The 26,502-nt window shown below is 38.0% G+C and overlaps 2 protein-coding genes across 5 annotated transcripts in view; both read right to left on the reverse strand.

Annotated features, from left to right (window-relative positions):
- LOC149535144 (protection of telomeres protein 1a-like) overlaps window positions 1-26,502 on the reverse strand; it is a 293,707-nt gene that overhangs the window by 221,925 nt on the left and 45,280 nt on the right. For all 4 annotated transcript variants that reach the window (XM_089804786.1, XM_089804783.1, XM_089804785.1 and 1 more), the window contains one exon: window positions 20,144-20,280. In XM_089804786.1, coding sequence (XP_089660912.1) covers window positions 20,144-20,280 — 137 coding nt within the window. The remainder of the gene's footprint in view (window positions 1-20,143; window positions 20,281-26,502) is intronic.
- Window positions 3,307-6,104, reverse strand: LOC149535146 (uncharacterized). Its single transcript, XM_089805278.1, has 4 exons — window positions 4,900-6,104; window positions 4,465-4,761; window positions 3,944-4,342; window positions 3,307-3,817 (listed from the first exon to the last, which is right to left on the reverse strand). The coding sequence occupies exons 1-4, from the start codon at window positions 6,031-6,033 to the stop codon at window positions 3,431-3,433; spliced, it is 2,217 nt and encodes a 738-aa protein (XP_089661404.1). The 5' UTR covers window positions 6,034-6,104; the 3' UTR covers window positions 3,307-3,430.

Here is a 26,502-nt window from a genome sequence, read left to right on the forward strand (position 1 = left end):
GTGGTATGGGAATTGAGTCTTATGTTGCTGACTTACAGGAGGTCACAGTAGCCTTTGAGTCTTTGAAATCAGATTATTTACATCTAATTTCAGACAAAGACTACCTTTTAAAGGTTGCTGAAATATATGCTAATAAATTAAGGGAAAAAGAGGATAAGGTTAATAAGCTCAACAGGGAGCTTAAGGATGCTCATGAGACATTAGATAACACTCGGGTTGCTCTTCAAGAAGCAGAAAATCATATTGTTGACACCAATCAATCTAGGGAACAGGAGATCAAAGGAAGGCGTGAGTTTTTCCATGAAGTAAGAAACTTGATAGTTCAACAGACTTATGACTTGGTGGCTTCACAATTCTAGACATATTGCTTGTATCAAAGTAGCACAATCGATTGATGGAGCAGTTTTCTTGAGGTTGATATGGGATCCAAGTATTTTGGTCATAGTATGCAGACGTTGATTGCTTAAGGACAAGCAATCTCCGGGAAGGGAGGACGATAATGTCCCCTTTTCTAGTCCTTTATTATCTGATGCATTGTTAGCTCTTTTTCCCATGGTTTTGCAGGCTCACCAGCTCTTTACACTGATAAGTGCAAGTTTTGGCCTAGGCACTTCCAGTTGCAGGCCAATCAGAGGATTTTTGATAGGGTTTCCAGGTAGTTACTATCTTTAGTAAGTCAGAAGGGATCGGCTTTTGGCCATTTTAGTATTGGACTTAGAACACCTCACTGAGAGTATTCTAGCAAGTTATCACACGTGGTCTTCTGAGTTCGACTAAACATTTAATTTAGTGCCAAAAGATTCAATAGTTAATTACTAAAGTGACTATTAAACTAAGATAAATACTAATAGGGCGCTATTATTAAAAGGGGTCTTTTATTCTCCTAAGTGACAGAGGACATTTTAAAAATAAAATAAAGAATAGTCAGGAAATGGAAACTAAAGAATCACGGTGTTGGGCATTAAAAGATGAATGTTTGGTTTCATTCGGATTAAGTTTAATTTTAGGATTTCTCTTGAAGAAATTGAGGAAGCTTTGAGCTTTCTTTATGAAACCCAAGGACAGAAGCCTTCACACATACTATTGGATTGGACAACAACCCAGTTCATCATTGGTAGCGGATTTGCGATCGAAGTCACGATTGTATTTCAGGTTCTTTGTTAATCTGATGTGACTGTTGCTACTATATTGAGAATTAAGTATTTATTATGTTATTATACTGCTTACTATTATAAAGCGATAGCAATTCTCAGGATCTATGGTTGAGTATTTGCTGGTCATTTTACTGGTTAATGTCAAACCTATTGTGAATTTTACGTGATCATATTTCTGGAATATATTTGAGGAAATTTGGGAGAGAATATCCGGATGGGATATTACAACAGCCTAGAAGATAAATCCTAGAAGATTAGAGTAGATGATGGGAGAATTTCAAAACTGAGATAAGGACAGATCCAAAATGCTTTAGTTGGGTCTAGGAGAAACCTTGAGATAGAAGACGAGTTTAAGGAAGTATTTGAAGATCTGGAGACAACTGAAGTTGAGAATCTTGCCGAGGAGGAAAAACTATTGAGAGCTATGGCACAAATGGAAACGAATCATAGAATTAATGTTGCATGACTCTTTTGGTTCTTCACATCCAAAAGAATTGTTAAACTGGATTAATGAACTAGATGATTACTTTGAGCTTGAAGACATTAAGGATCCACACACAATTAAGTTAGCACAGACTAATTTAAAGGGTCATGTTGCCTTATGGTGTTAAAAATTGCATAAAGATGGGGAAGATAATAGTGAACCTATGAAAACCAGATGGTGAGTTATGCTTTCTAGACTAAAAGCTAAGTTCATACCAGGAGATTATGAGCATGAACTGTTTAAGAGGTTAGAAAACCTAAAGTAGGAAGATCTGATGAGGAAAGAGTATATTGAGGAATTCTACAAAATAACAATCAAGTTTGGCCACTAAGAGTCATCCAATGAGAAGGTGGCTAGATATGTTAATGGTATGAGACTTAACATTCAGGATGAGTCAAGTATGTTGAGGATTGGCACAATTAAAGATGCTTATCAGTATGCCTTCAAGGAAGAAGATAATTTGAAGAGAAAACAAATTACCCCTAGCGCTAGGGATAGACCAGTTGACAAAGACAAGGATAAACTGGCAATTGAAAATGAAACTGATCAAAAGATTTAGGCAATGAGCAGAAGCAATGGGGAAGTCAAAAGTACTTGTTTCAAATGTGGGAATGTTGGTTATAGGACTTTCCATGGTTCCAAGGTTAACAAAACCTAATGGTACATGAGAAACAAGTGGAGAAGGATGAACTTGGTGAAAGAGAAACTAAACCTAAGATGGAAGAATCTCTGATATTCAGAAGAGACATGCTAAGCAAAAAGGAACCAGAGCTTCTGTAGAGGAAGCAGTTACTCTGAATTGTTTGCAAGTCTGGTGGAAAATAGTGCAAGGTGATAATGGATGGTGGAAGTACAGATAATCTAGTATCTAAAGAAATAGTACAAAAGTTGGGACTCAAAAGACTTGAGCATCCTTGTCCTAATGGGATCAGTTGATTTTAGGATGATCACATGGTAGAAGTGAAAGAACAGTGTTGGGTCAATTTCAAAATTGGACCTTACTGAGATGAGATACTTTGTGATGTGGTTAATATGAGCATTTTCCATGTTTTGTTAGGTGACCTTGGCAATATAATGTTGGTGTTATTCATGATTGTCGAAGGAATGTTGTTTCTATCATCAAAGATGGCAAAAGATTAACTTTACTTCCTTTGAAGGATGAAGGAATGAAAGCTAAGAACTTGAGCATGATGAGAACTTAAACCTTAGGTGATTGGACTGTTTTGGATCAGATATCTCTTGCTTAGATTTTGGGAAGCTTCAACTTCATCTCAGGATATTGAGGATAGAAGCCTTTAATTCTAAGTTGCCGATTCGGGTTCGGGGACGGGTTCGGGTTCGGGGTTCGGTTCGTGGGTTCGGGCAATTTTTTTTTCCCCATTTGGGTTCGTGGGTGGGTTCGTTAGTGTGTATATATATATATATATATATATATATATATATATATATATATGCAAAAAAAATATAAACTCATATAGTTGTAAAAGTAAAACTGAGTCATTCCATAGTATGAATATATCAATGTTACTTGATTATTGATCAATGCCAAATGTCAAAGATAAACATTAAATACTCACTCATTAATCTATGCTAATGTTGTAAATAAAATCATACATTGAATTACTAAAATGCAAAATGGAATTTCAAAACATAGACTACTTCATCAGATTGATAGATAATAAATTATGACTTAATAAAGTTTGAAACTGTGAAACATAGTGATAAATCATAAATGACTCAATGAGTCAATGACAAATGTTTAAACATAGTTTATCAAAGATGCAAATGCCCTTCAAGGGTCAAATGGGTCATCAAAATATGAGGGATCAATGGCTTCATCCTCATCTATATCATTGACATTTTCCACATCATTGGAACCCAAACCGGTTCCACTAGCCCCAGATGCAGCCACATCCTCCTCCTCGTCCTCCTCAACATCTAGCAAGGCAATTCTAGATATATCTTGGACAGTCATATCCAAGTTAGAAGTCTCAGGTAGTACATCCCACAACTTCTCTGGTCCCTTCTTATATCCTGGATCCTTGCGTGATAAGAGGCGCCAGTTGTTGTGAATAAATACCAAGTCCTCTGCTTTCTTTGAACCCAACCGGTTACGCTTCACTGAGTGGATAAAGGAGTATGTACTCCAATTCCGCTCAGCAGCAGAAGAGCTTGCAACCTAGAGAGACAACCAACAAATTTTAAAAAATTAGCTAAGTAATTTTACAATACAATAGGAATTTAAGAGTGCTAATTCGACAAGCTAAGTAGCCATAAGAAAAGGAAAAAAAACTTAAATACATACTTGTGACAAGATCTTAATGGCAAGAGGTTGGAGGTACAGGTAACTTTCCCCATGTAAGTACCACCATCCAATGGCATCCAATTTACTTTGGTCATTGATTGCATCAGGCTCTGCATTTTTGCTTGAGACAAAATCAACAAACTCTCTCCTAACATTTGATGCCACATCAGGATCACTAAAGAGCCTGTTAAGTGCCCTCTTATACCCAGCAGCAACTTCAGGATCTCTATATGGTGCCACTCTACCAGGAATCGCAAGTATCTCACTGCTATAATATCTAGGAGAAAGTGCATATGCCAAGAGGTGCAAAGGTGTAGTCATCTTGTTCCAACGATGTAGAACAATTTTCTCCACCTTAGTGTACAAGGTATCAGGATCCTGCTCTCTCCTCTGAATGACCTGGGATGTCAAATGATGTACATGTAAGTTATCTTGATGTAGTGTTAATAACTTAATTAAAATCAAAAATCAAAATCTCTCAATAAACAAGGATAAAGTATTGTATAAAAATTTAAACTTACTGATTTCATTCTTTCTAGCATAGAGTCCATGGCATCATATATGTTTCCCAAACAAGGCTCATCCGTGTCGGCATACCGAAGCATAGACATGATGGGCTCGGTGAGTTCTAATGCATATTCCACCCTATTCCAAAAATTATCACTCAAGATCAAATCCTTTACAGTTTTGGCCTTTTCTGTATCAGCTTGCTTCCATCCACCCCATTTGTTGCTAATAACCATTTGACCCAATGCCTCTTTCACCCTCACAAGTCGTCTAAGGACGATTGTGTGTGAAGCAAACCTTGTTTCAGCAACCTATTACCATGTTAATTCAAATTGTAAGTTAATATGATAAGTTGATAACACAAAAATTTAAGAATATGTATTAAATTTTGTAAAGTATGACACAAAAATTAATATGATAAATGAAGCTAAATAAAGTTTAAAATTTACCTTCAATAATTCCAAGCGGGAGAAAGTTCTGAAAATTGCTTGTGACATATGGTGGTTTGTCACAAACATTTGGATCTGCTCACCCTCCTCATACACATTTTTCATCCATTCAATTTGGCTGCCCATTGTTTTCATCACCAAGTTCAAGGTGTGGACAGTGCATGGTGTCCAAAAGATATGCTCATATCGTGCTTCTACCAAAGCACCTGCAGCCTTACAAACTTTAGCATTGTCCGTTATTACTTGGACAACATTGTCAACTCCCACGGACTCTATGGATTCAATGAGAAGTTGGGCAATAAAATTTGCATCCTTTACTTGCCCTTCACAATCAACCGCCTTCAAAAACATTGCCCCCTTGGGGCAAACAGCAATCACATTTATTAAAGGACGGTTTTTGCAATCTTTCCATCCATCAGAGACAATGCTCACCCCCGTTTGGATCCAAGAATCTCTTATTGGTTTGAGGAGGTTTTCTACATTCTTTCTCTCCTTATGCAATATGGTGGTTCTCAACTTTTCATATCCAGGGGATTGGTAACCATGAGGTGCATCATTTATTGCTTTCACCATCTCTCTCCAATAAGGGGATCTCACTAGATTGAATGAAACACCATTTGTAATGAGGCAACGCCCAACCTTTATATCAGCAATTTCTCTCTTGTCATTTTCAAATGCCGTATCTAATGGGCCTCTCTTGCGGGATGCGGGTGTTTCTATTTCATCTTCATCCATAGATGGGGTAGGTAGGAAGGGATGTGGTTTACTAATTGTTTGAGAGGGTGGTGTTGGTGGTATTTGCTTTGACTTATCTTTTTTTACCTTTGACACTAACCTATCAGCCTCTTCTTGTTCTTTTAACATGCCTGCTATTTGAGGAGCTGACAACCCTTTTTTACCTCCCTCTGGGGGCCCCTCACACATGGAAATCCCTTGACCTGGTGGACCTATCAAATGATGTTTAACCCGGAAATAGGAGCTTCTATATTGGTTTTGGCAAAAATTGCATTTCCATATATACCCTCCCCCACCAGCACATTGCTCAATTCTTGTTGTATACTTCCACAAAGGAGAGCCTTTATCAATTTTAAATCTTTGGGATCCCACCCCACCCACTGAACCCTGACTACTCATTCTTGGATTCTTGCAATCTATAAAAACAAATTTAAAAAAATATTTCAAAACTTATACAAAACTTGATAAAAATTTAGAACAATAAATATAAAAAATTTAAAAAACTAAAAACAAACTATGAAAGAAGCAAAAGGAAGGATCAAATGCATACCTGGAACACTCAACACTGATTATTTGAAGGATTTGAAACTCCACAAATAATCTCTACAACCTTCTCTTCAAACTTGCAAAATGGCCACACCAAAATGAGAGAGCAAAATGACAAAGCAAATGAGAGATTAGATGAATGAAATGCATCTAATAGGCCTTACTTTAGGGTTTGGCAAAAAAAATAATGAAAAAAACATTATTTTATTGCTTTTTTGGGCCACTTTTTGGCCCCACCTGCCGCGGGTCCGCCCGGATTCGCCCGGGTCCGCGACCGGTCCGGGCAGGGTCCGCATTTTGGCCTGCGGGTCCTCCCGGGTCCGTGCAAGCACGGACCCGGGAGGACCCGCAGGCCAAAATGCGGACCCTGCCCGGACCGGTCGCGGACCCGGGCTCGGATCCGGACCCGAATGAATCCGGACCCGGACCCGAGCTCCAGGGTGCGAATCCGGTAACTTAGCTTTAATTTCTATGTGGTGAATCGGACACAACCCCATATCAAAATTAGCTCTAGTGAATTCACAATAGGGTTCACAATTGTATTTTACATTCTTGTCTATCCAATCTGACTGTTGTTACTGTTTCTAAGATTCAAACGTTTTTGAAGTTATTGTATTGTGTAATATTATAATACAACAGCTTTTTCTAAGTATATTTCTTTGGGCATTATTTTGGTATTTGTTGAAAGTTGTACATAAAATTATTTTTTAATGTTTCTGAAATTTATTTTTTGTATTAACATAGAGTATAAAGCTGAGTTACATCAGTAAAATAAGAACTTCTGAGTTACAACATCAGTCCCAGCATCAGAAAGAATCTCAGAAGTGACTATTTAGTATCCATGGAGTATCTATTATGCACATACATTTGTATACTGAAGTAACCTACAAACTGTATAAGTAGTTAATACAAAAAAAAACACTTCCAATCATTTCTATTCCTCAAAAAAGGCCCTTTCACTTTGTTAATATTCCAGTCCTGGTAGTGTTTGGTCATGAAGTGTTCTATTAACATCAGCAGGTTCATCATCAATCTTTAGCCTCTCCATGAATTGATTTAGCCTTCCCAATTCTCTTTGTCTGAGCATATCTTTGGGGATAGTAAAGTACTAGCATGAAACTATATCCTCCTTGTGGATCATGATTTGGCTTTCCTGCATCAGCATCATAAACTTGTCTCTGGATATTTCTAGGACTGCTGCAACCTGCGACATAATATGAAAATGAGGGAGTTTACAATCAAACTCAGTAAGTTGCCTCCTCTTTTGAAAAATCTCTCCATTCCTTTCCTTCCAAGAAACCACAAGATTTCAAATGTCAGAATAGACCAAAAGGTGTTGGCTTTAAGATCAAAGGATTCCACAAAACCAGCTAAGACTTCACTCCAAGAAAGACCAGGTATACTGCTCCACACAATTGGAGACCCAAAAAAAATAGATCAGAAATCACGGGCAAACTTGCAATCAAAAAACAAATGCTCAAAAGATTCAGGAACATTACAAACACCACAGACAATAGGATTACGTGGACCATGAGGGAGACTGTTGCCAACAGCAAGTTTCCTTAAAAGAAGTAACCACCTAAAACAAGAATTCTTAGGTTCACAAGGGGAGTGTCAGTAAAGACTAAAGATAAATTGCCACCTGGAGATTGAGAACTTCAGCCCCCAGCCATGATTCAACTTCTCAAAGATATAGCAATCATCTTTCAACATATTATAAATCTGCTTAGTGGAAGCTGCATGAAAACTAGATCCATCTATCCATTTGATCCAATGCAAAAATTGCTCAATATTCATAGAATGCCCTGAAAAAAAATTACCCATAGCTTTCGCAATTATAGAGTATGTTTTCTTCTGAGTACTAGAAATATGGCATTTAGCAAAGATTTCATCCCAGCTCCCTAGCCTATTGTCAACCATCATATCCTTTACAAGAACAATGCCCAATTTATACCAAGTCTTACCAAAACAGCTTTGGGTAAGTGCTAGAGGTTTTCCATTGGCCTCTATTCACCACCAAATAGATCTATCTAATACAGAGTAAGTAGGAAGACCTCCACTGGCACCTTTGTTAGAAATAAGAAACCTGAGTCTAGGCCTTCCAAATAGACTGAAAGACTTTGGAACCAAAAACAAACAACTAGCAGTTACCAAAGATCTTATCACATAGAGGAACATCCGACCAACCTTTCCCTTTTCTAATTCCAGATTGAGATATATTGTTTCTAACCATAACTTTCCATGGTTGTTCCCCCTCTAGGGCTTGAATAATCCACTTAGATGCTAAAGCCATACCTTGAGCTTTCAAATCCTTAATGCCTAACAAACTGTGATTACCAGACCCTACGGCCGGCATTACTTCAAACTCATCTTCAAATAGAGGGTTAAACAAACTGATACATTTTCTACTATCAAGAGCCTCTTCAACAGAGCCATTAAACTTACCACCCCTACAACTATCCAGAGAAATCTTATCCACATCTGGCATTACATCCGAAGGTAGGTTATCCCCATTACAATTATTACTTCTAGAATCATGCACATCAGACTCATCTTTCTTATTTTGTCCCGACTTACCACCTTCTTTAGGGTTCATTTTAGTCTTAAGTTTACTGTTGAATTTAGGGTTCTAAAGGCCATTAAGGGCTGGGCACTCCTTTTTGGTGTGTCCATTCTTCTTGCAATGAAAGCAAAAGCCTAAATTCCTCAGAAGGAAAATTTCCCACACAAACCTTTACTTTACCAGTTCCATCGAAATGAACTCAGGAAATTCAATATTGGGGGCTAAGGCAAGCAAGATCCTAGCATTAAGATGCGGCAATGTGTATCTAGCATCCTCAACCTGAAGCACAGAACCAAGAGCCTGGACAATTTGGGCAATAAAGGCCAAAACTCAAGTTGGAGATTTTTAATCTCAATCCAATGAGGAGTGGACCAAGCCACTACCTATTCCATTTTACCATTACCCAACCATTAAAATGCTCTAAATAAAGATCTACCCACATTCCAATAGTTCTTTTTTAAAACCCCTTTCTTACATTTGGTGAGTTTTAAAGAAAACCAGAAATAACCCTTTTTGTATCATTCTATAGAAATTTATTTGAATTCCTAACTTCCTTCCCCAAATGTTAGTAATCCAATCATCAAAAAATTTGCAAGAAGGCAAAGAATCCTTATCAAGGCAACTAAAGAAGATAGCAATATCTTTCAATCTCGATGTTCTTTCCTAATGGTCAACACCATATCTTTGTTAGGAGAGAGAGAGAGTTCTAAAGTCATGGAGAATAGACTTACTATCTTCCCTAGCTCCCGTTGTTGCTCCATCGGCTTCTCCCCTATCGAGTCCACCTCTATTGGTTGTGGGTCCTCTTTGTTGGTGTAAATAAGTATTTACTATTTACACTTCACTACTTAAATTTACTTAGGATAATTCATATTCATATTAGTTGTCATGTAGACACTTCGAAGTTTGCATATTCATATGAGTTGTCATTTGGACAACACAGTAGTTTGCACTCCAATTGAGCACATGTTGTCTACTACATCTCTTTATGAGATACACCTTTGCATTCTTATCCTCTCATTGTTGCACGTACATTCATGCACAATGGAGGATTATCCACTCTTGGTGGACATGTGCTTAGTTGTTATGTTTATCTCTTGTATGACTCCTAGACATATCAGTTGCCCTTATATACAAGGCACTTCTATGATCTATTCATCCAATTATCTGATTAATCCATTCTCCTTTGATCATAGCTTGTCTCTCTTGTGCTATCACTTGAGCTTCTAGATCTTGGCATTTCATTCTTGCCTTAGGCAAATTCTTACATGGTATCAGAGCTATACCAAATTCTTACATGGTATCAGAGTTATACCAAATTCTTACATGGTATCAGAGACATAGGAGTTTCATTGCATAGCCATTGAAGATATTTTTTTTGCAAGTCAAAGGATGGAACTTGTTGGTGCAAACCAAATATTGGCATCACATTCAGAAGGTCAAAAAAACCCTGAAATCGACTTTTGTTTCATCAAAATTGGACATCTAAAGCGAAATCTAGAATCATTTGATTTTTGGAGGTGCAGTAGCGGCAATTCAGGAAAAATAATTACAAAGGTGATTTTCAAACAATGATATCTCCCTCATACGGACTCCTTTTTTTGAGCAATTTTTCTTTGTTTTGGGGTAGAATTTAGTGATCTACACATTGGTGCAGGTTGTTTGTGATCTTTGTTCCTGAAGTCTTCTACAAACAAAAAATCTCAATTTTTACAACTTTAGAGGCTTCGTTTGGGCTCATATGGACACACATATTCAAGTGCCATTTTTTTTTAAAGTGCATAATTTGTATACTTTCCAGATCTGGTATCACATGGAGTAATTTTGAGTGGACACAATACTTTTAGCATTTGGTCATTTTTGGCCTATTTTGGCACTTTTAATTAATTAGATCCTTGCGAGGTCTTGTATCTTATCTTGTTGAGTTATATATAGCTTCATATTTTCTGTTGTAACCATAAAAAAATAGAACTTCACTTTGGTCTATTTGACAAGTGATCAATTGTACATGCACTAAATATAAAGTACCAAATCATCTTTTTTGGGGTGGGGATTCTTTGATTGAGTAAAAAGGTGGGGTGTGTCTTGTGTTCTTCAGTCTCTTTGATATTGTGCTCTTTATTTTGTATTATGGGTGTTTTTTTCTAAATTAACACCACATAATTATGCTACTTGGAAAGAAAAGATAAAGGAACTATTAGTTTAAAACAGTTTACTACATTATGCATATTTTTTCAAACACTTCTTTTCAGATTTGCTCTGCTTGAGCGATTTGCATTCTGGGACGCAAACCCCGAGGTAATTGCTGGCTGGGACGTAACCCTCAGCAGCATTGGGTATTGGTTTGTCAGTAGTTTCAACAGTATTCAGGAGGAAGGTAGACGCCACTTCAGCTTGGGCCTACAGTTTGTTTTGTTGGGCATGTTCTTTGGCGTATGGGAGGTGAATTTTAGCAGCCGTACACTGCCATTTTTTGCAGCCGTACTTGCAGCCGTACTCTGTCATTTGCAGCACTTGGATACATAGAAAAATCAGTTACTCAGCAGCAGAGTCTTGCATCTTATCAGCCCGTTTTCATCAGCCAGTTGTGGCGTCATTGTTAGAGGAAATGTACTGGATCTTTTATTTGGCTCTTTAAATTAGAGATCTGCCTGGTACAATTTGTATCAACTCTAACTTTACTGCATATTGTTATTTATTTTCAGACTCTTTTCTTGCCATTTGTTACTTCTCATTTCTATGTGGAATAATCATCAAAAACACAAAAACAAACAAACTCTTCTGCATTTCCATCTAGTTCTACAAGAAAACATTAATAAACATGAAAAAACAAAAATAAAATAAATCTACTGCAGATTTGCAGCAGAGATCCATCAGGGATCTTTCAGTGGTATCAAAGCTTACATCCTGCCAGCCTGTAGGGTTTGTGAGAAATTGTCACAACAGATTTTGGCATCTGGGTATTGGATAAAAGTTTTTGATAAGTCATTTCAGCATCTGAGTAGTCACTAGTTGGTGGATTGAATACAAATCTATGCCTCCTTGTGGAGAAATACACAGATTCTACGAGCGCAAGAGAAACCAGTGGCAAGCAGAGGCCACCAGAGACGCACAGATACCAGCTATGGGTGAGGCACAGGGTGCTGTTGGCGACGACATGCCTACAGAGGCAGAAGAAAGAGAGATGGTGCGAACCCTATTCACTACTCAGCCCAGGATCGCTCAGGCTCTAGACAGGTTACAGGATACCTTGGAGCGTTTGGAGATGAGTGGACACAGAGGCAGGCAAAGTAGATCAGTTTCAGTGGCTGGTAGTCAGCGCAGCCATCAATCCCATTCTTCAGTTGGGAGCTCCCTTCATTCCAGTAGGAGGCATCGCCATCGTACACCTACTACGAATAGGCCATTGCTTCCCCAATTCATACCAAGTGAATGGCCAACACAGGTGGAACCACCAGAAGTGAGGTTTCAGGAGTCAGTTTTGACGGCCATAGTTGAGTGGAGAGCTCTACCTCCTGAGGTTAGGGACGTCTTTCCTCTTCCCCAATATTGTGCACAGCGTAGAGATACAATCAGGTTCAAGGGAGATCGTGGTAATAGACTACCACAACAGCAATAGAATTATGACCTCAATAGAGCTACTGGGAAGATTACATTGGCCCCATATAATGGCTCAGGAGACACTAGCGCACGAGCTTGGGTCCACAAGCTGGACATATACCTTTCATTGAGGCCCATGCCTGAGCGTGAGGCTATTCAGTTTGCTGTGTTGCATTTAGAGGGGATTGCCTATGATTGGTGGCACCATGGATTGGTCAGCCAGGATCACGCCTTAGTTCACTCCTATGCTGAGTTCACCGAGCGACTCATTGCACGATTTGACCGTAAGGATACAGAACTTTATTACAGGGAGTTGGCTCACCTTAAACAAACTGGTCATGCAGAAGCCTATATTAATGAGTTCCAGCATATTGCAGTTATGGTACCGGATATGCCCCAGAAACGTAGTGTGATGTTGTTCATTGAGGGTTTGCAGGATAGACTAAAAGGATTGGTACGTGCTTTCCAACCAGCTACTCTTAAGGAGGCTATTGATGTGACATTGAGATTGGATACTGTTCCAGAAACGTAGTGTGATGTTGTTCATTGAGGTTTTGCAGGATAGACTAAAAGGATTGGTACGTGCTTTCCAACCAGCTACTCTTAAGGAGGCTATTGATGTGACATTGAGATTGGATACTGTTCCCACTTCTTATCAGGCAGATAAGAAACCATTTAGAGATTCACGGCCTGCACAGAAGGCCAATACGACACAGAACAAAGGAGGGACCTCATCTAAAACTCCTTGGATGAATCAGGAGATGAGGAATGAATTGAGGAGGAAAAAGTTGCGTTTTTCTTGCAAAGAACCATGGGAACCAGGACACCGTTGCATGGGTAAAGGAAAGGTTCATTTGATTGAGGTGACTTCTGAGTTAGGAGATGAGGAGGTTCCTGATACTGATATTGAGGATAATACAGAGGATGTTGAGCATTTTCCGACACACTTGGAGTTAGACACCGCTGAGCCTGTGGCATCAGCTAAAGTAGCTATGGCTACCCTCTCCAGTTATCCTAAGTTTCATGCCTTCCGGTTGAAAGGTACACTTAAGGGTAAGCGGATCACCAGTTTGGTAGACACAGGTGCTACGCATAACTTTATTGATCAAAAATTAGTTGAGAGGCGTGGCTTACAATACGAGGAGTTTGGTGGTTTTGGAGTGAAGGTGGCTGATGGTTCCATTTTGGGTTGTACCAAGCGGATTCCACAGCTTAGTATTCAGATGGGAGATTATACTTTGATTGATGACTTCTATGTGCTTCCCATAGAAGATTATGATGTGGTTTTCGTCATGCAGTGGTTACAGGGTATTGGGCGTTACATTATTGATCACCACCGTATGCAGTTAGAGTTTCTTTCTGGCAGGCAAAAGGTGATTTTGAGGGCAGCGTCAGATGGTGGAACCAGGGAGGTGACTTCTCGCAGGATGGAGACCATCCTTAGACATAATGATGTGCTTTGGGCTACACACTGTTTGGTTAAATCCAGAACACCCATATCTCAGGATGGCCGTGTATTTCATGTGGACATTCAGTCAGTGATGGATCGTCACAGTAGAGTGTTTGGTGATATACCTCCTAGAGTGCCACCAGATAGAGGGTTTGAGCATGGTATAGAGTTGGAGGATGGAGTGAAGCCAGTGATTACTACCCCATACCGTCATCCTTGAGCCTATAAGGACGAAATTGAGAAGACTATTCATGAGCTATTGGACATGGGTTTCATTCGACCTAGTTCTAGCCCCTTTGCTTCTTCTATAGTGCTTGTTAAGAAGAAGGATGGGACTCTACAAATGTGTGAGATTATGGAGGGATTGATAGTGGATGACAGATACAGTGTGGTAGATGATATTATCTACTATAAAGACAGGGTTTACCTTGTTCCGGGTTCTCAGTTGAAGGAACAAATTTTGCATGCTCTCCATGATATTCCTACAGCCGGACACCCAGGACATGGTAAGACTTACAGAGCGGTACGTGAGAGATTCTCTTGGAAGGGTCTCAAAGATGATGTTTTACACCATGTCTGTGAGTGTATGACTTGTCAGTAGAACAAGTCGGAGCATACCTACCCAGTGGGATTATTGCAGCCCTTGCCTATACCGGAATAGAAGTGGACAGGGATCTCCATGGATTTCATTACAGGTCTTCCTCGGGTTCAGGGGAAAGATTGCATTTATGTTGTTGTGGATAGGCTAACGAAGTATGCCCACTTCTTTCCCATTGCATTAGATTTTACAACACCCCAGGTGGCTGAGTTGTTCTTCAAGGAGGTGTTTCGACTTCATGGTCTTCCCAAGACCATTGTGAGTGATAGGGACAGCAGATTCATGAGTTCCTTTTGGCAGGAACTTTTTACACTAGCTGGTACTTTGTTAACACCTAATACTAGTTACCACCCTCAAACGGATGGGCAGACAGAAATAGTTAACAAATGGGTTGAGGGATATTTGCGTAACTATGTGCCAGGGCAGCAAAAAGCATGGGTGCGTTGGCTGCATTTGGGCGAGTATTGTTATAATACTACGCATCATATATCCATTGGCATGACGCCTTTCAAAGCTCTCTATGGATATGAGGCATTATCTTTCATTGATTTGGCATTTGGTGACAGTAGAGTTCCCTTGGCTCAGGATTGGTTACAAGAGAACCAGGATGTCATGAGATCTCTTAGGGAGAATTTGCAGCAGGCCCAAAATCAGCAAAAGATGTACGCTGACAGGCACAGGATTGAGAGGGCATTTGAGGTGGATGATATGGTCTTTCTGAGTTTACAACCATATCGGCAAAGCACCCTAAAAAGGTGGGGAGCTAAGAAGCTCAAACCACATTTTTATGGTCCATACAAGATACTCAGGCGAGTGGGAGAGGTTGCATATGAGGTTGAGTTACCACATGGCAGCAAAGTTCATAATGCATTTCATGTATCTTGCCTGAAAAAGGCCCTTGGACAGCATATTATAGTTTCACCCGAATTACCTCCTATGGATGAGGAAGGTAAATTGATTTTGGTCCCTGATGAGATTCTTGAGGTGAGGGAACGGCGGTTGAGAAGCCGGGTGATTCGAGAGCATTTGGTTCGATGGAGAGATCTTCCCATAGAGGATGCCACCTGGGAGGGTGAGAGCATTTTACAGCATCCTGCATTATGGTTGCTTGTGGGCAAGCATCTCCGAGAGGGGAGGACTGTCATGTCCCCACTCTAGCTCAGTCTAACAGAAACATGTGAGTCAGCTTATTATGGGGTCTTGTAGGCTGACAGGGTTGGATAGAGACCCAGTATGGTTATTCAATGTTGGGGAATTGGTTTTCTGGTGGGTATTGATCATTTGGGTGACGTTCCTTGTTTTTAGGAGGCAGTTCCTACATTTATGGGGTTCATTCCTACTTTTTAGGAGGTATGATCATGCCCAGGGCTGGGTTTCAATGAGATGACCCTTTGGGTTCAGTTTTAGAGGGATAGGGCTTGTTTCCTAAATTTTAGGAGCATCCCTAGATTTTAGGGATGAGACTGCCAGTGGATCCTTGATTTTCGACTTCAGTCACAGATAGGTGACAGGATGATTTTATGGTTTGTGATGTCAGTTGGGCAGTTTATGGCTATTTGGGTTATATTTTTAATATTTCCTAAGTTAGCATTTAATATTTAAATAAGGCTAAGTTAATAGCCATTTTGGAGTAATAAGGGAATTTTGGCCTCATCTGGATGCATATCCCATGTTATGATAGCTCGTTGGAAAGGTCTTGAAATTCTCTAAATCTTCCTCTTTGGTCTCAGGGCAATTCGGTGAGCGGATTTATTACTATGGTGGAAAAGGTCATTTTCTAGTGACATGGTCACTTTAAAATAAGATTTAATTCATTTTTATAGCCAACGCCAATTGGGGGTCACTTTAGGGTTCGAATTGCTTTACAAGGGGTTATAAGGAGATGGGCGCCATTTCTCATGATTATGCATATTTTTTCAAACACTTCTTTTCAGATTTGCTCTGCTTGAGCGATTTGCATTCTGGGACGCAAACCCTAGGGTAATTGTTGGCTGGGACGTAACCCTCAACAGCATTGGGTATTGGTTTGTCAGTAGTTTCAACAGTATTCAGGAGGAAGGTAGATGCCACTTCAGCTTGGGCCTACAGTTTGTTTTGTTGGGCATGTTCTTTGGCATATGGGAGGTGAATTCTAGCAGCTGTACACTACCATTTCTTGCAGCCGTACTCTGTCATTTGCAGCACTTGGATACATAGAAAAATCGGTTACTCAACAGCAGAGTCTTGCATCTTATCAGCCCGTTTTCATCAACCAGTTGTGGCGTCATTGTTAGAGGAAATGTACTGGATCTTTTATTTGGCTCTTTAATTCAGAGATCTGCCTGGTATGATTTGTATCAACTCTGACTTTACTGCATATTGTTATTTATTTTCAGACTCTTTTCTTGCCATTTGTTACTTCTCATTTCTATGTGGAATAATCATCAAAAACACAAAAACAAACAAACTCTTCTGCATTTCCGTCTAGTTCTACAAGAAAACATTAATAAACAGGAAAAAACAAAAATAAAATAAATCTACAGCAGATTTGCAGCAGAGATCCATCCGGGATCTTTCATTCTCCTCCTACTGATATTCCATCTACTATTGTTCCTGATGATTCTTGTATTCACATAGCTATGAATTAGGATGATTCAGTGCCACATGGCATTCATTGTCTTCCAGATTCAATTTCATGGGATGACTATTTGACAGACATTTCCAGTTTGTTTATGGAGTCTTGCATTGCAGATTTGGGAGACACTATTGATGACATTCATCTTCTCTTTGTTGAAGATGATCCTTCTTCAGTTGTTGCGAGGGAACATTCCGACCCTCATCTTCATTCTCTACTTGATCAGTCTTTCGAGGTTGATATGATGGTAGATCCTTTGATAGAACAGTTGGAGGAGGTCACTTTCCCTTCAGAGGAGACACTTGAGTCTTTGATGCATGTTCTACATTCATCTTCAATTGATCCTGATTTGTCTTTTTCGGCAAAGTGGCATAGTACGTATAATTTGGAGGAGGCACCTTTCGGTATTTACATGGGGACACTTGAGCAGGTTTCAGAGATTTCATATATTTTGAGGTCTTTTCCTACAGATGAGAGAGGCTTCATCGATACACCTTTGGTTCTGTTTCTTCCTAAGGGGAGAAATGTTGTTCTACACTCATGGAGCAGTTTCTACATTGAGCTTGGAGCATCTACCATTGGTGTACATTCTACACTTAATGGAGGCTACTCGGTCTGTCTTCCACTTCTTCTCTCTTATGGGAGGGATCTTTTCCTCAAATGAGGTATTCTCTCACATTTTCTTTTATTGTACTTATCTCTCTTTTTGGAGGGGAGGTTTTCCCACTTTCTCCGCTTTATGAGAGATTGCATTGCATATCATTTGCACTTGCATATTGTACATGGGTACCTAACATGGCCTAGTAGTCAGGACCCATTTTGCATTATCATCTAGCTTTTGTGAGCTTAAGTACATTTCCTTAAGTTACACTTAAAGGGGGGGGGTTGGTGTAAATAATTATTTAATATTTACACTTAAGTTTACTTAGGATAATGCATATTCATATTAGTTGTCATGTAGACACCTAGGAGTTTGCATATTCATATGAGTTGTCATGTAAACAACACAGTAGTTTGCACTCCAATTGAGCACATGTTGTCTACTACATCTCTTTGTGAGATACACCTTTGCACTCTTATCCTCTCATTGTTGCATGTACCTTTATGCACAATGGAGGATAATCCACTCTTGGTGGACATGTGCTTAGTTGTTATGCTTACCTCTTATATGACTCCTAGACTATAAATTGTCTTTATATACAAGGCACTTCTATAATGTATTCATCCAATTATCTAATTAATCCATTCTCCTTTGATCATAGCTTGTCTCTCTTGTGCTATCTCTTGAGCTTCTAGATCTTGGCATTTCATTCTTGCCTTAGGCAAATTCTTACATGGTATCAGAGCTATACCAAATACTTACACTCTTGAAACACATTCTTTCCTGCAGAAAATGTCATTAAATGAAGCCGAAGGTGGACACTCGTGCCTCAATTGATCAGATAGGACTGCTCTATACGAGACCCTGACACCCCAACCATCATTTTTCGGTATTTCCTTACCAAGACCGTCGCTGCCATCATTTTTCAAACTTATTTTATCAACATCCATTTTGAACATATGTTGATCATTATCCTTCAATCCTTCCGAGTTACACATGGGTGAACCAAGCTAGGAGCTGAGAGAAATCAGCTCCATAGGCATATTATCTAAAAAACCCTAACTAGCACTCGACACAGAGAACACAAAGGCAAACGAAAAGGAAGAAAATAATGCAGGACAGCACATAAGGTAACTTCAAAACCAAGAAAAGGACCAAAAACGATGCAGACAACAAAGAAAAATGCCACGGAATCCAACATAGAGTACAGCCGCCAGCGATGAACACCTCACCATAGTCGTACAATTACAAAGCCCACCATTTCAAGAAAAAGTGATTTGTTCAAAATAATATAATTCACATATCAATGTTTCTAAAATTAATTGAGAAAATTTTGGAGGAGAATATCCAAATTGGGATATTACAAGTGATGGCACAAGAGGAGGCTAGAGCACAAGTAGACTTAGTGGAGGAGCCTTAGGTTGAGTGAGGATGCTGACTCTAAGGATGATGAGGACTATAAGGATGAGGATGATGAGGATTCCATTGAGGTTGGGCCTCAGACACAAGAAGAGAAAATGGTCATAGAATCTTCCATGACTTATTTGAGGCGTACTCATAGGATGACATGGGCTACTATGAACCTCAGTCTTCTAGTCTCTAGATTTTACTTTGATATATGTTTTGAAATTTTGATTCCATGGATTTCATATTCCATGAATATTGTAGACAACTAACTGTGACACTATTTATTTTTCTAACGTGTTTTTTAGTTCAACTTATTTCCTTCAAAATTTTGCATTTATACTTATGTGATCTATTTGGAAACTTTGTTTATGTGTGCAAAATAGCTTCTATTTGTCTCAATTATTATGTATTTGATGTTAAGATTTCTGAGTGTAAGGAAAGTCCGAACCTTGTAACTATGGTTCAAACACATGTCTTGAAACTAAATCCAATATGCATTCCACTCCTTACATTTGCTACATCTTTCATTTTGGAATAGGCAGTGGCACACTGAGAGTGTTGGAGTTAATGAACTATATATGGCATTTTGTATTTAAAAATAACAAGATACATGCTGCCATTTAGCCATGTATATTTTCATGTACATTGGAGTTATATGATGGTGAGATTGCTCATAACAAGAAGAATCATTTTTATTGTTGTGATGCTTTTTATGATTCTACTAGGTTTGTAAATTGTACACGAGAAGTATTTGTATTGAGCCAGGGATAAAGAGAAAATTGTGTGATCTATGTGTTTCAATCATTTGAAAATAACTCTAACCAAACCCCAATAAAGCAACAATCCCAAGACTGTAAATATTTCAAGAATACCCTCAAGAAATCAGCACAGCTTAAAATTTCATCTATAGTAAGAATTCAAATTTCTTAAAACATATGCATAGGTTTCCATTCATACTTTGTTATAAAAATACTACATTCAATGTATTTATACTTGATGCACATACCCATGAAAAGCATGATTGCATAAGAAAGGTGCAATTAAAACAAATATCAAAAATAATTTAATGGTAAAAGTCCAAAGTTTATTCTGTGACTCTCTGCAGAAATGGTCTAGATCATCAAAACTACCCGAACATGACGAAGGCGAATAATATCACCAATTTTATTCACATGAGGAAGCTTGTCTGGATCAGTATCAAATGCAATTAACCGAAGGCCGGGGTTATGATAAGACATGTCCACAATGGTCATTGATGACATCATATCTGCAAAAGGATAAACACAACCCAATTATAGCATTCAATTAAAATGATTAAAACTTAGACAACTGAAAATCACACCATTTTATGCTTCAGAAAATTTCAAAACACCACCTTGAATCATGCAAACCAAATTTAACAAACAAATTTTGTAGTTGTCTGAATATTTTAATAGCATGACTATTGAAATCATTGTTTAAATCTTCTATTGTTTTCAATTATATAATTTCCAAATGAAACTTTACCTTTAAAAACTGGAAGTTACTTGTAAGTTACTTACAATAGTAAGGAAAATATGGGCCTTGTATCTTCTTGAATAAAGTTCAAGTAGTTGAGTTCCTCCATCACATAAGTTATATAGTTGGTGACCATAACAAACTATTAGTTAATGCAAGTGTGATGCAACACCATAAGTAACTCAAACAAATACCAGTAATAGGCTTTTAGAGTTGCAACAAAAGCATGAGGAGGATGGCAACGGGGAGTTAGAAATGACTGTAATCTGCAATTCGGGACCCAAAAGATATAATATTTGATAAGTTTAAGTTCAAATATCTAAAATATTAATATCAGCCTCTCCTATTTATTGACAAAAATATAATATTGGTATAAAGCAATTCATTAGCGACAAATAATCGCAGATGGTAACATGGCTAAAGAGTGTGAAGAACAACAAGTTGTGTAAGCGTCAACAATCGTGAAGATCAATAAACATAGTCAATGAAGATCATGAAACAAGGAAAAGGAAGCGTCGAAGACAGCAATCCAATCATGATAGATAAGTAGTTACTGCAACTAGGGAATGCACAAGCAATGTTAACTCCGAGCATTAACATAGACATAATCAATGTGACTAAGAGATACAGAGACTTGTATCGATTATTGCTGATGTCCATTTATCTTTTATAACACTATTAAATGGTTACAAGTGAAGGTCGAAATCATCATTGACATATCTAATTAACAATAAGAAGGATTACTATAATTTGGCGAGTGATTGCGTTCATGGAAGGCATGATGATATTTCAGAATTGTCCTTAATGTATACTAATAATTTCTACCAATTATCTAGAGATATTTCACCAAGTCTTCATGAGATGGCAGCCATTTATTTGCTAGTTAGTGATTTTATATGTATGCCCTCTACAGTTATCAGTGATTACCCTGTTCAGTCTATAATTATATGTTCAAAATTAGCATGGTCTACAAGGGGTATTGAGTTGTATACTGATTTGTAGAGTCATTTTTACTCGAGGGATATTCCATATGAGAGGTTTTAGTTTCTAGGCCAGTGACATCATGATGGCATTATGGGTATCCTTGATGCAGATCCAAGTTATGGCAGAGATATGATGAGTTAGTTTTCATGCATATTGAAGGTATCATTGGCATGTGTAGAGTGCTATTCTTGTGCAATTGAGTGACATAGGTAAATCATGGATAGAAGGACCACTGGTTCTATTCCTAGGATCGGATGGATAGACTTGTTTGGAATCCAGGAGTTAACAGCATGGACACTGTATTATGTGGACTATGATGAGTTGCTTCACTATCTGAGACTCAACACAATTGTGTTCAGAGTAGTGTAGCAGGCAAAAACAATAGTATCTCTTAAGATGACATGGATCCAAGAATCACAGTGATAGATGGGTTGCACTCTTATTTTGGTACCACAGCATCGCAGGTCCTGACTTCAGAGTTACCAGTATGGGTCTTAGAGGTCCTAGCAGATGGATATGGGATCTTCATATTGGTTTGCAGATTGATGACTGCTTGAGGGAAAGAAATCTCAAAGAGGGAGGACTGTAATGTCCCCTTTCTAGGACATCAGAGAATTTAAGCCAAATGCATAAATTGATTTTTGAAGTGACTTAACTTGGGCATAAGGTAGATTATCTTTAAGACATTTTATTATTCACAAGGAGACCAAAAGATGACAAAAGGGGAAGAAGAAGTAAGACAGATGGAGGGAAGGTGAAGAGTCACCTGTTTTAGCTTAAAGTAGGGAGAGGAGCTCATTTGCAGTCATGCTGGTATTTTGGAGTTTGGTTTCAGATTTCTGTTTGAGAAAAGGGGAAGCTTTGGCTTTCAGTTTTCTAGAACTTCATGATGAAAACCTTGAGGCTCTTCTCAGTTGATCAGACGCCAACCCGATTTAGCTTGGAGTGGATTTGAGGCGGAATTCACCATTGTGCTTACAGGTTCTTTTTGAGTTTTCTAATCTAACTGTGCAACTATTTTCTTGAATGGATTTGGATATCTGGTCATGTTATTGTATTGTAAGTTATTATAATACAATAGAGAATCTGAATGTTGTTTTAGATTGGGTACTTTTAATGAGCATTTTCTGTTATATATATGTTTTTATTTGCAAAAGATATATTGTGTTTTCTAAAAATTGTTGGTGTGAAAGTTTGGGTAAAATATCCATTCAGGATATTATATCTTCAGCCAGTAAGAAAACACCATTATGGTCTAGAAACATTATGGAAGAAGTTGAAAACTATGTAGCTCCTCGAGGTACTTTCATAGAATGCAAGAGACCTCAAAAGTTTTCTGGTTATGTTGCATTAATGAGTCACATAATTGCTTCAAAACCTTCTAGCACTGAAGAAGCTTTAAATCATCAAGTTTGGAAGGATGCAATGATGGAAGAGTATCAGTCTATTCTTAAAAATGGTATTTGGGATGTTGTTCCAATACCAAAATGAAAATCTACGATTTCCTCTAAGTGGCTATTTAAAATTAAACATGTTGCAGATGGTAGTATACAGAAACATAAAGCTAGATTTGTTGCTAGAGGTTTTTCTCAAAATAAAGACATAGATTATGAGGAAAGCTTTGCACCTGTAGCTCACTATTCTTCCTTTAGAACAATAATAGCTATTGCAGCTGTGAGAGGCTGGAATCTTCATCAGATGGATCTTAAAACAGCATTTTTAAATGGATTCATTGAAGAGGAAGTCTACATAGAACAGCCTGAAGAATTTGTAATCTGTGACAAAGAGTCTCACATATGCAAGCTGAAAAAGGCCTTATATGGTCTCAAACAAGCTCCTCGAGCATGATATGAAAGAATTTATAAATATCTTTTAAATTTGGGTTCTGAAAAGATAGATGCTGATTCAAATTTGTATTTTCAAATAAATGATGACTAAGTGTTGATCATTGTGCTCTATGTTGATGATTTGTTTCTTCCTAGAGATGATGATTTGATTGTTAAGTGATCTTACTTCAGAATGTGAAATGAAGTATCTCGGTTTATTAAATTATTTCCTTGGACTTGAGGTATGGCAACATTCAAATGGTTTTATTTTAAGTCAAGGTAAATATAGTATAGACATATTGAAAACTTTAGGTATGTTGGATTGCACATCCATGGCCACTCGTATAAAAGGAAATCTAAAAAAATTACACGAGGATGCAGCTATTTCTAATTTGATTCATCCTATCATGTATAGGTAGCTTATTGGTTCCTTAATGTATTTAGTTAACACAAGGCCTGATATTTGTTAAGCAGTAAATACATTGAGTCAATTTATGTGTGAACCAAGGCAGATTCATCTTATTGCAGCCAAACATATTTTGAGATATGTTCGAGGTATAGTAGGATATGGATTAAAATTTTCATCTAATGTTGAGCTTACTTCAAAGGCTTCTCGGATTCAGATTGGGAAGGATGTGTGCGTGACAGAAAAAGTATTTCAGGTTATTATTTCAGCTTGGACTCAACTATGATTTCTTGATGCAGCAGGAAGCAAACTTGTGTAGCTCAAAGCATTGCTCAAGCAAAGTACACTGCAACATGTATGGCTGCAAAAGAAGCCATGTGATTTCGTAAATTGCATGATATTTTATTTGGTCAACTTATTGAACCTACAATGATTATGTCTGACAATCGAAGTTGTGTAAAACTTTCAGTCAATCTAGTTATTCATGACAGATCTTAACATGTAGAAATTAAGTTTCATTTTCTCAGGGATATCGTTTAAAGGAAGGCTATTGAACTTACGTATGTTTCTATTGAAGAGCAGATTACAGACATACTCACTAAGCCCCTTCCTAGAGTAAATTTTTGTTACTTTTAGGACAAGCCTGCCATTATAGAAAATGATGTTTCTTGGTGAGAGGGAATCTGAGCTTTAGTGATTCATTTAATGATGTGTGCTTCTCTACAAGAGAAATTCAAGGTAAGATTCAATGATCTATCCTATGTGAGTAGGCATGATGGAAGTGCATTCTTCTCTAGGAGAAGTCTAATGTTCTAGCCTTCATTCTACCCACTGCAAATAGGCATGGTGGACCACACTCTACGAGTAGGCATGGTGGAAATGCAATCTTCTCTAGAAGAAGATTGAGGTGTAAGTCCTCATTTTCACCCTTTGCATATAGGCATGGTGAATCTAGTCACTGTGAGAGGCATGATGGAAGTCGTGTGTAACTCCTTATATTACCTCTATCTCTCACCCTCTGGGAGTGCCTATGATGAACAATTTAGTTTTGAGATAAAATTTGTTTATTGTCATTATGAGATAATAATTTGTCCATTATTGTGATGCGATAACATATTCTTTTAAATCTATGATGAGATCTGTGTTGACATTATTGTTGGTTGCAGTCATGTGCACTTGTCAAAAGAAGATACCCTAAAGATCTCTCTTGCTAAGAGGGAGTGTTGAAATCTTATTGTTGCGAGACAAATCTATTCATCCTTTCTACCAATTTGTGCTCATTTGGTCCTAATCTTTTGTTCCCACAAAATTCTTATGCTCTCTTCTCTCACTCAAGTATGAAAATAATAATTCTTAAACTATCATTGTTTAATCTGAGTTGCGTCATTTATCAGGAGTTTTCATGGGTAGTCTTAAAAGTGTCCGGGTTGCTATCCATCATTCTCTACATATTGGTCGATGATGGCTATGCTATGTTATTATGTTATTTCCAAGTTGGACGGTCAATAGTTTATTATGTTATCTTACTTGGTCTACTTAGCTCCACATATTGTCACCATGGCTGCCAACTATGCTTCAGACTTGTGGCAATGTATCGTGGCTCCTATCTTGTATCATGGCAAGCAATTTCATATTCGGGCATTTCAATTCTATTGACACAACTGCAAATAACAAAGCATCATGTTTTTGAGTTACGGGCAACTTAAGCGTCACTTTTGGAGTTCGTATTCTCTACTTTTGTCTTCTAGTCTAGAGTGACAAAGAGATTCATATTCGCATGTAATGTCCCCATTTTTAGCAAGTTTTTGCAGGTGGCCAAGTCAATTCACCATCACGAACCTTGTGTGCTGACAGTGGGATTTGAGGGTTTTAGTTGTGTGGTTATAGGCTTTCTAGCAGCCTATGGTGTGTTTTGGCTCTATTTGAGGGACTTACTATTTACAGTAAGTCAATCTGTTGGTTCCGATAAGCTCAGTTGAGTTAGAGGGGTTGGAGGACGCTCTCAATTTTTATTTCGAGCTTCCAGTTTGAGCTCCAAGAATCATGGAGGGAGCATCTATTTATAGTAAGTCACCCCGTCAAGTCCATTCATCATCTTTCATCATTAGGATCACTTTGATGTTGTCAAATTTTGATTTTGATGCCTCTTCAACTATTTTCGCAAGATGGGTGAATTATTATTATTATTCATATAAATACGCTGAGGTTGCTATTTTTGATAATGTTGTTGATTGGTCACCTCAATATCATATCTCGTTGGAACTGGGACGAAAAGTTTTAAATCATGGGAACAAGAAATAGTGGTCTTACCTGTTAGAATTTTAAGTTATGGTGGAAAAGGTCATTTTGGAGCCAAAAGCAATTAATAATTAGTTTATAACAGCACTTTATTATATTTTAATTTTATATGTGGGAAGCTTCCTAAGTGAAGTTCATTTGGGAAACTTTGTGACATTTGGAGATTATAAATATGAGATTATTTGATGAGTAAAGCATCCAATTGATTATATATTTGATTTTGTGTCTTTGTGGCTTTTTCTTGGGTTCTTAACTATATGCCCTTGTTGATGTATAAGGGTCTCTGAAGTTTCTGATGTTTGAAGTCACTATTGATGTATGGTGATTTCACTATCTAAATCTCCTATCTGTGTTTCCTGTGTCTAGGAGATTGTTCTAGTAATTTCATTGCAAATTGTGTTGTTATAAACAATTTGCCAAGTCTCCTTATTGTAATCACTGTGGCTACGGATATTGATCTTTTGAAGGAAATCGATTG

This window comes from Cupressus sempervirens, chromosome 10 (genome assembly GCF_028749045.1).
Source record: "Cupressus sempervirens isolate cs-2001-9-10 chromosome 10, ASM2874904v1, whole genome shotgun sequence".
NCBI lineage: Eukaryota > Viridiplantae > Streptophyta > Pinopsida > Cupressales > Cupressaceae > Cupressus > Cupressus sempervirens.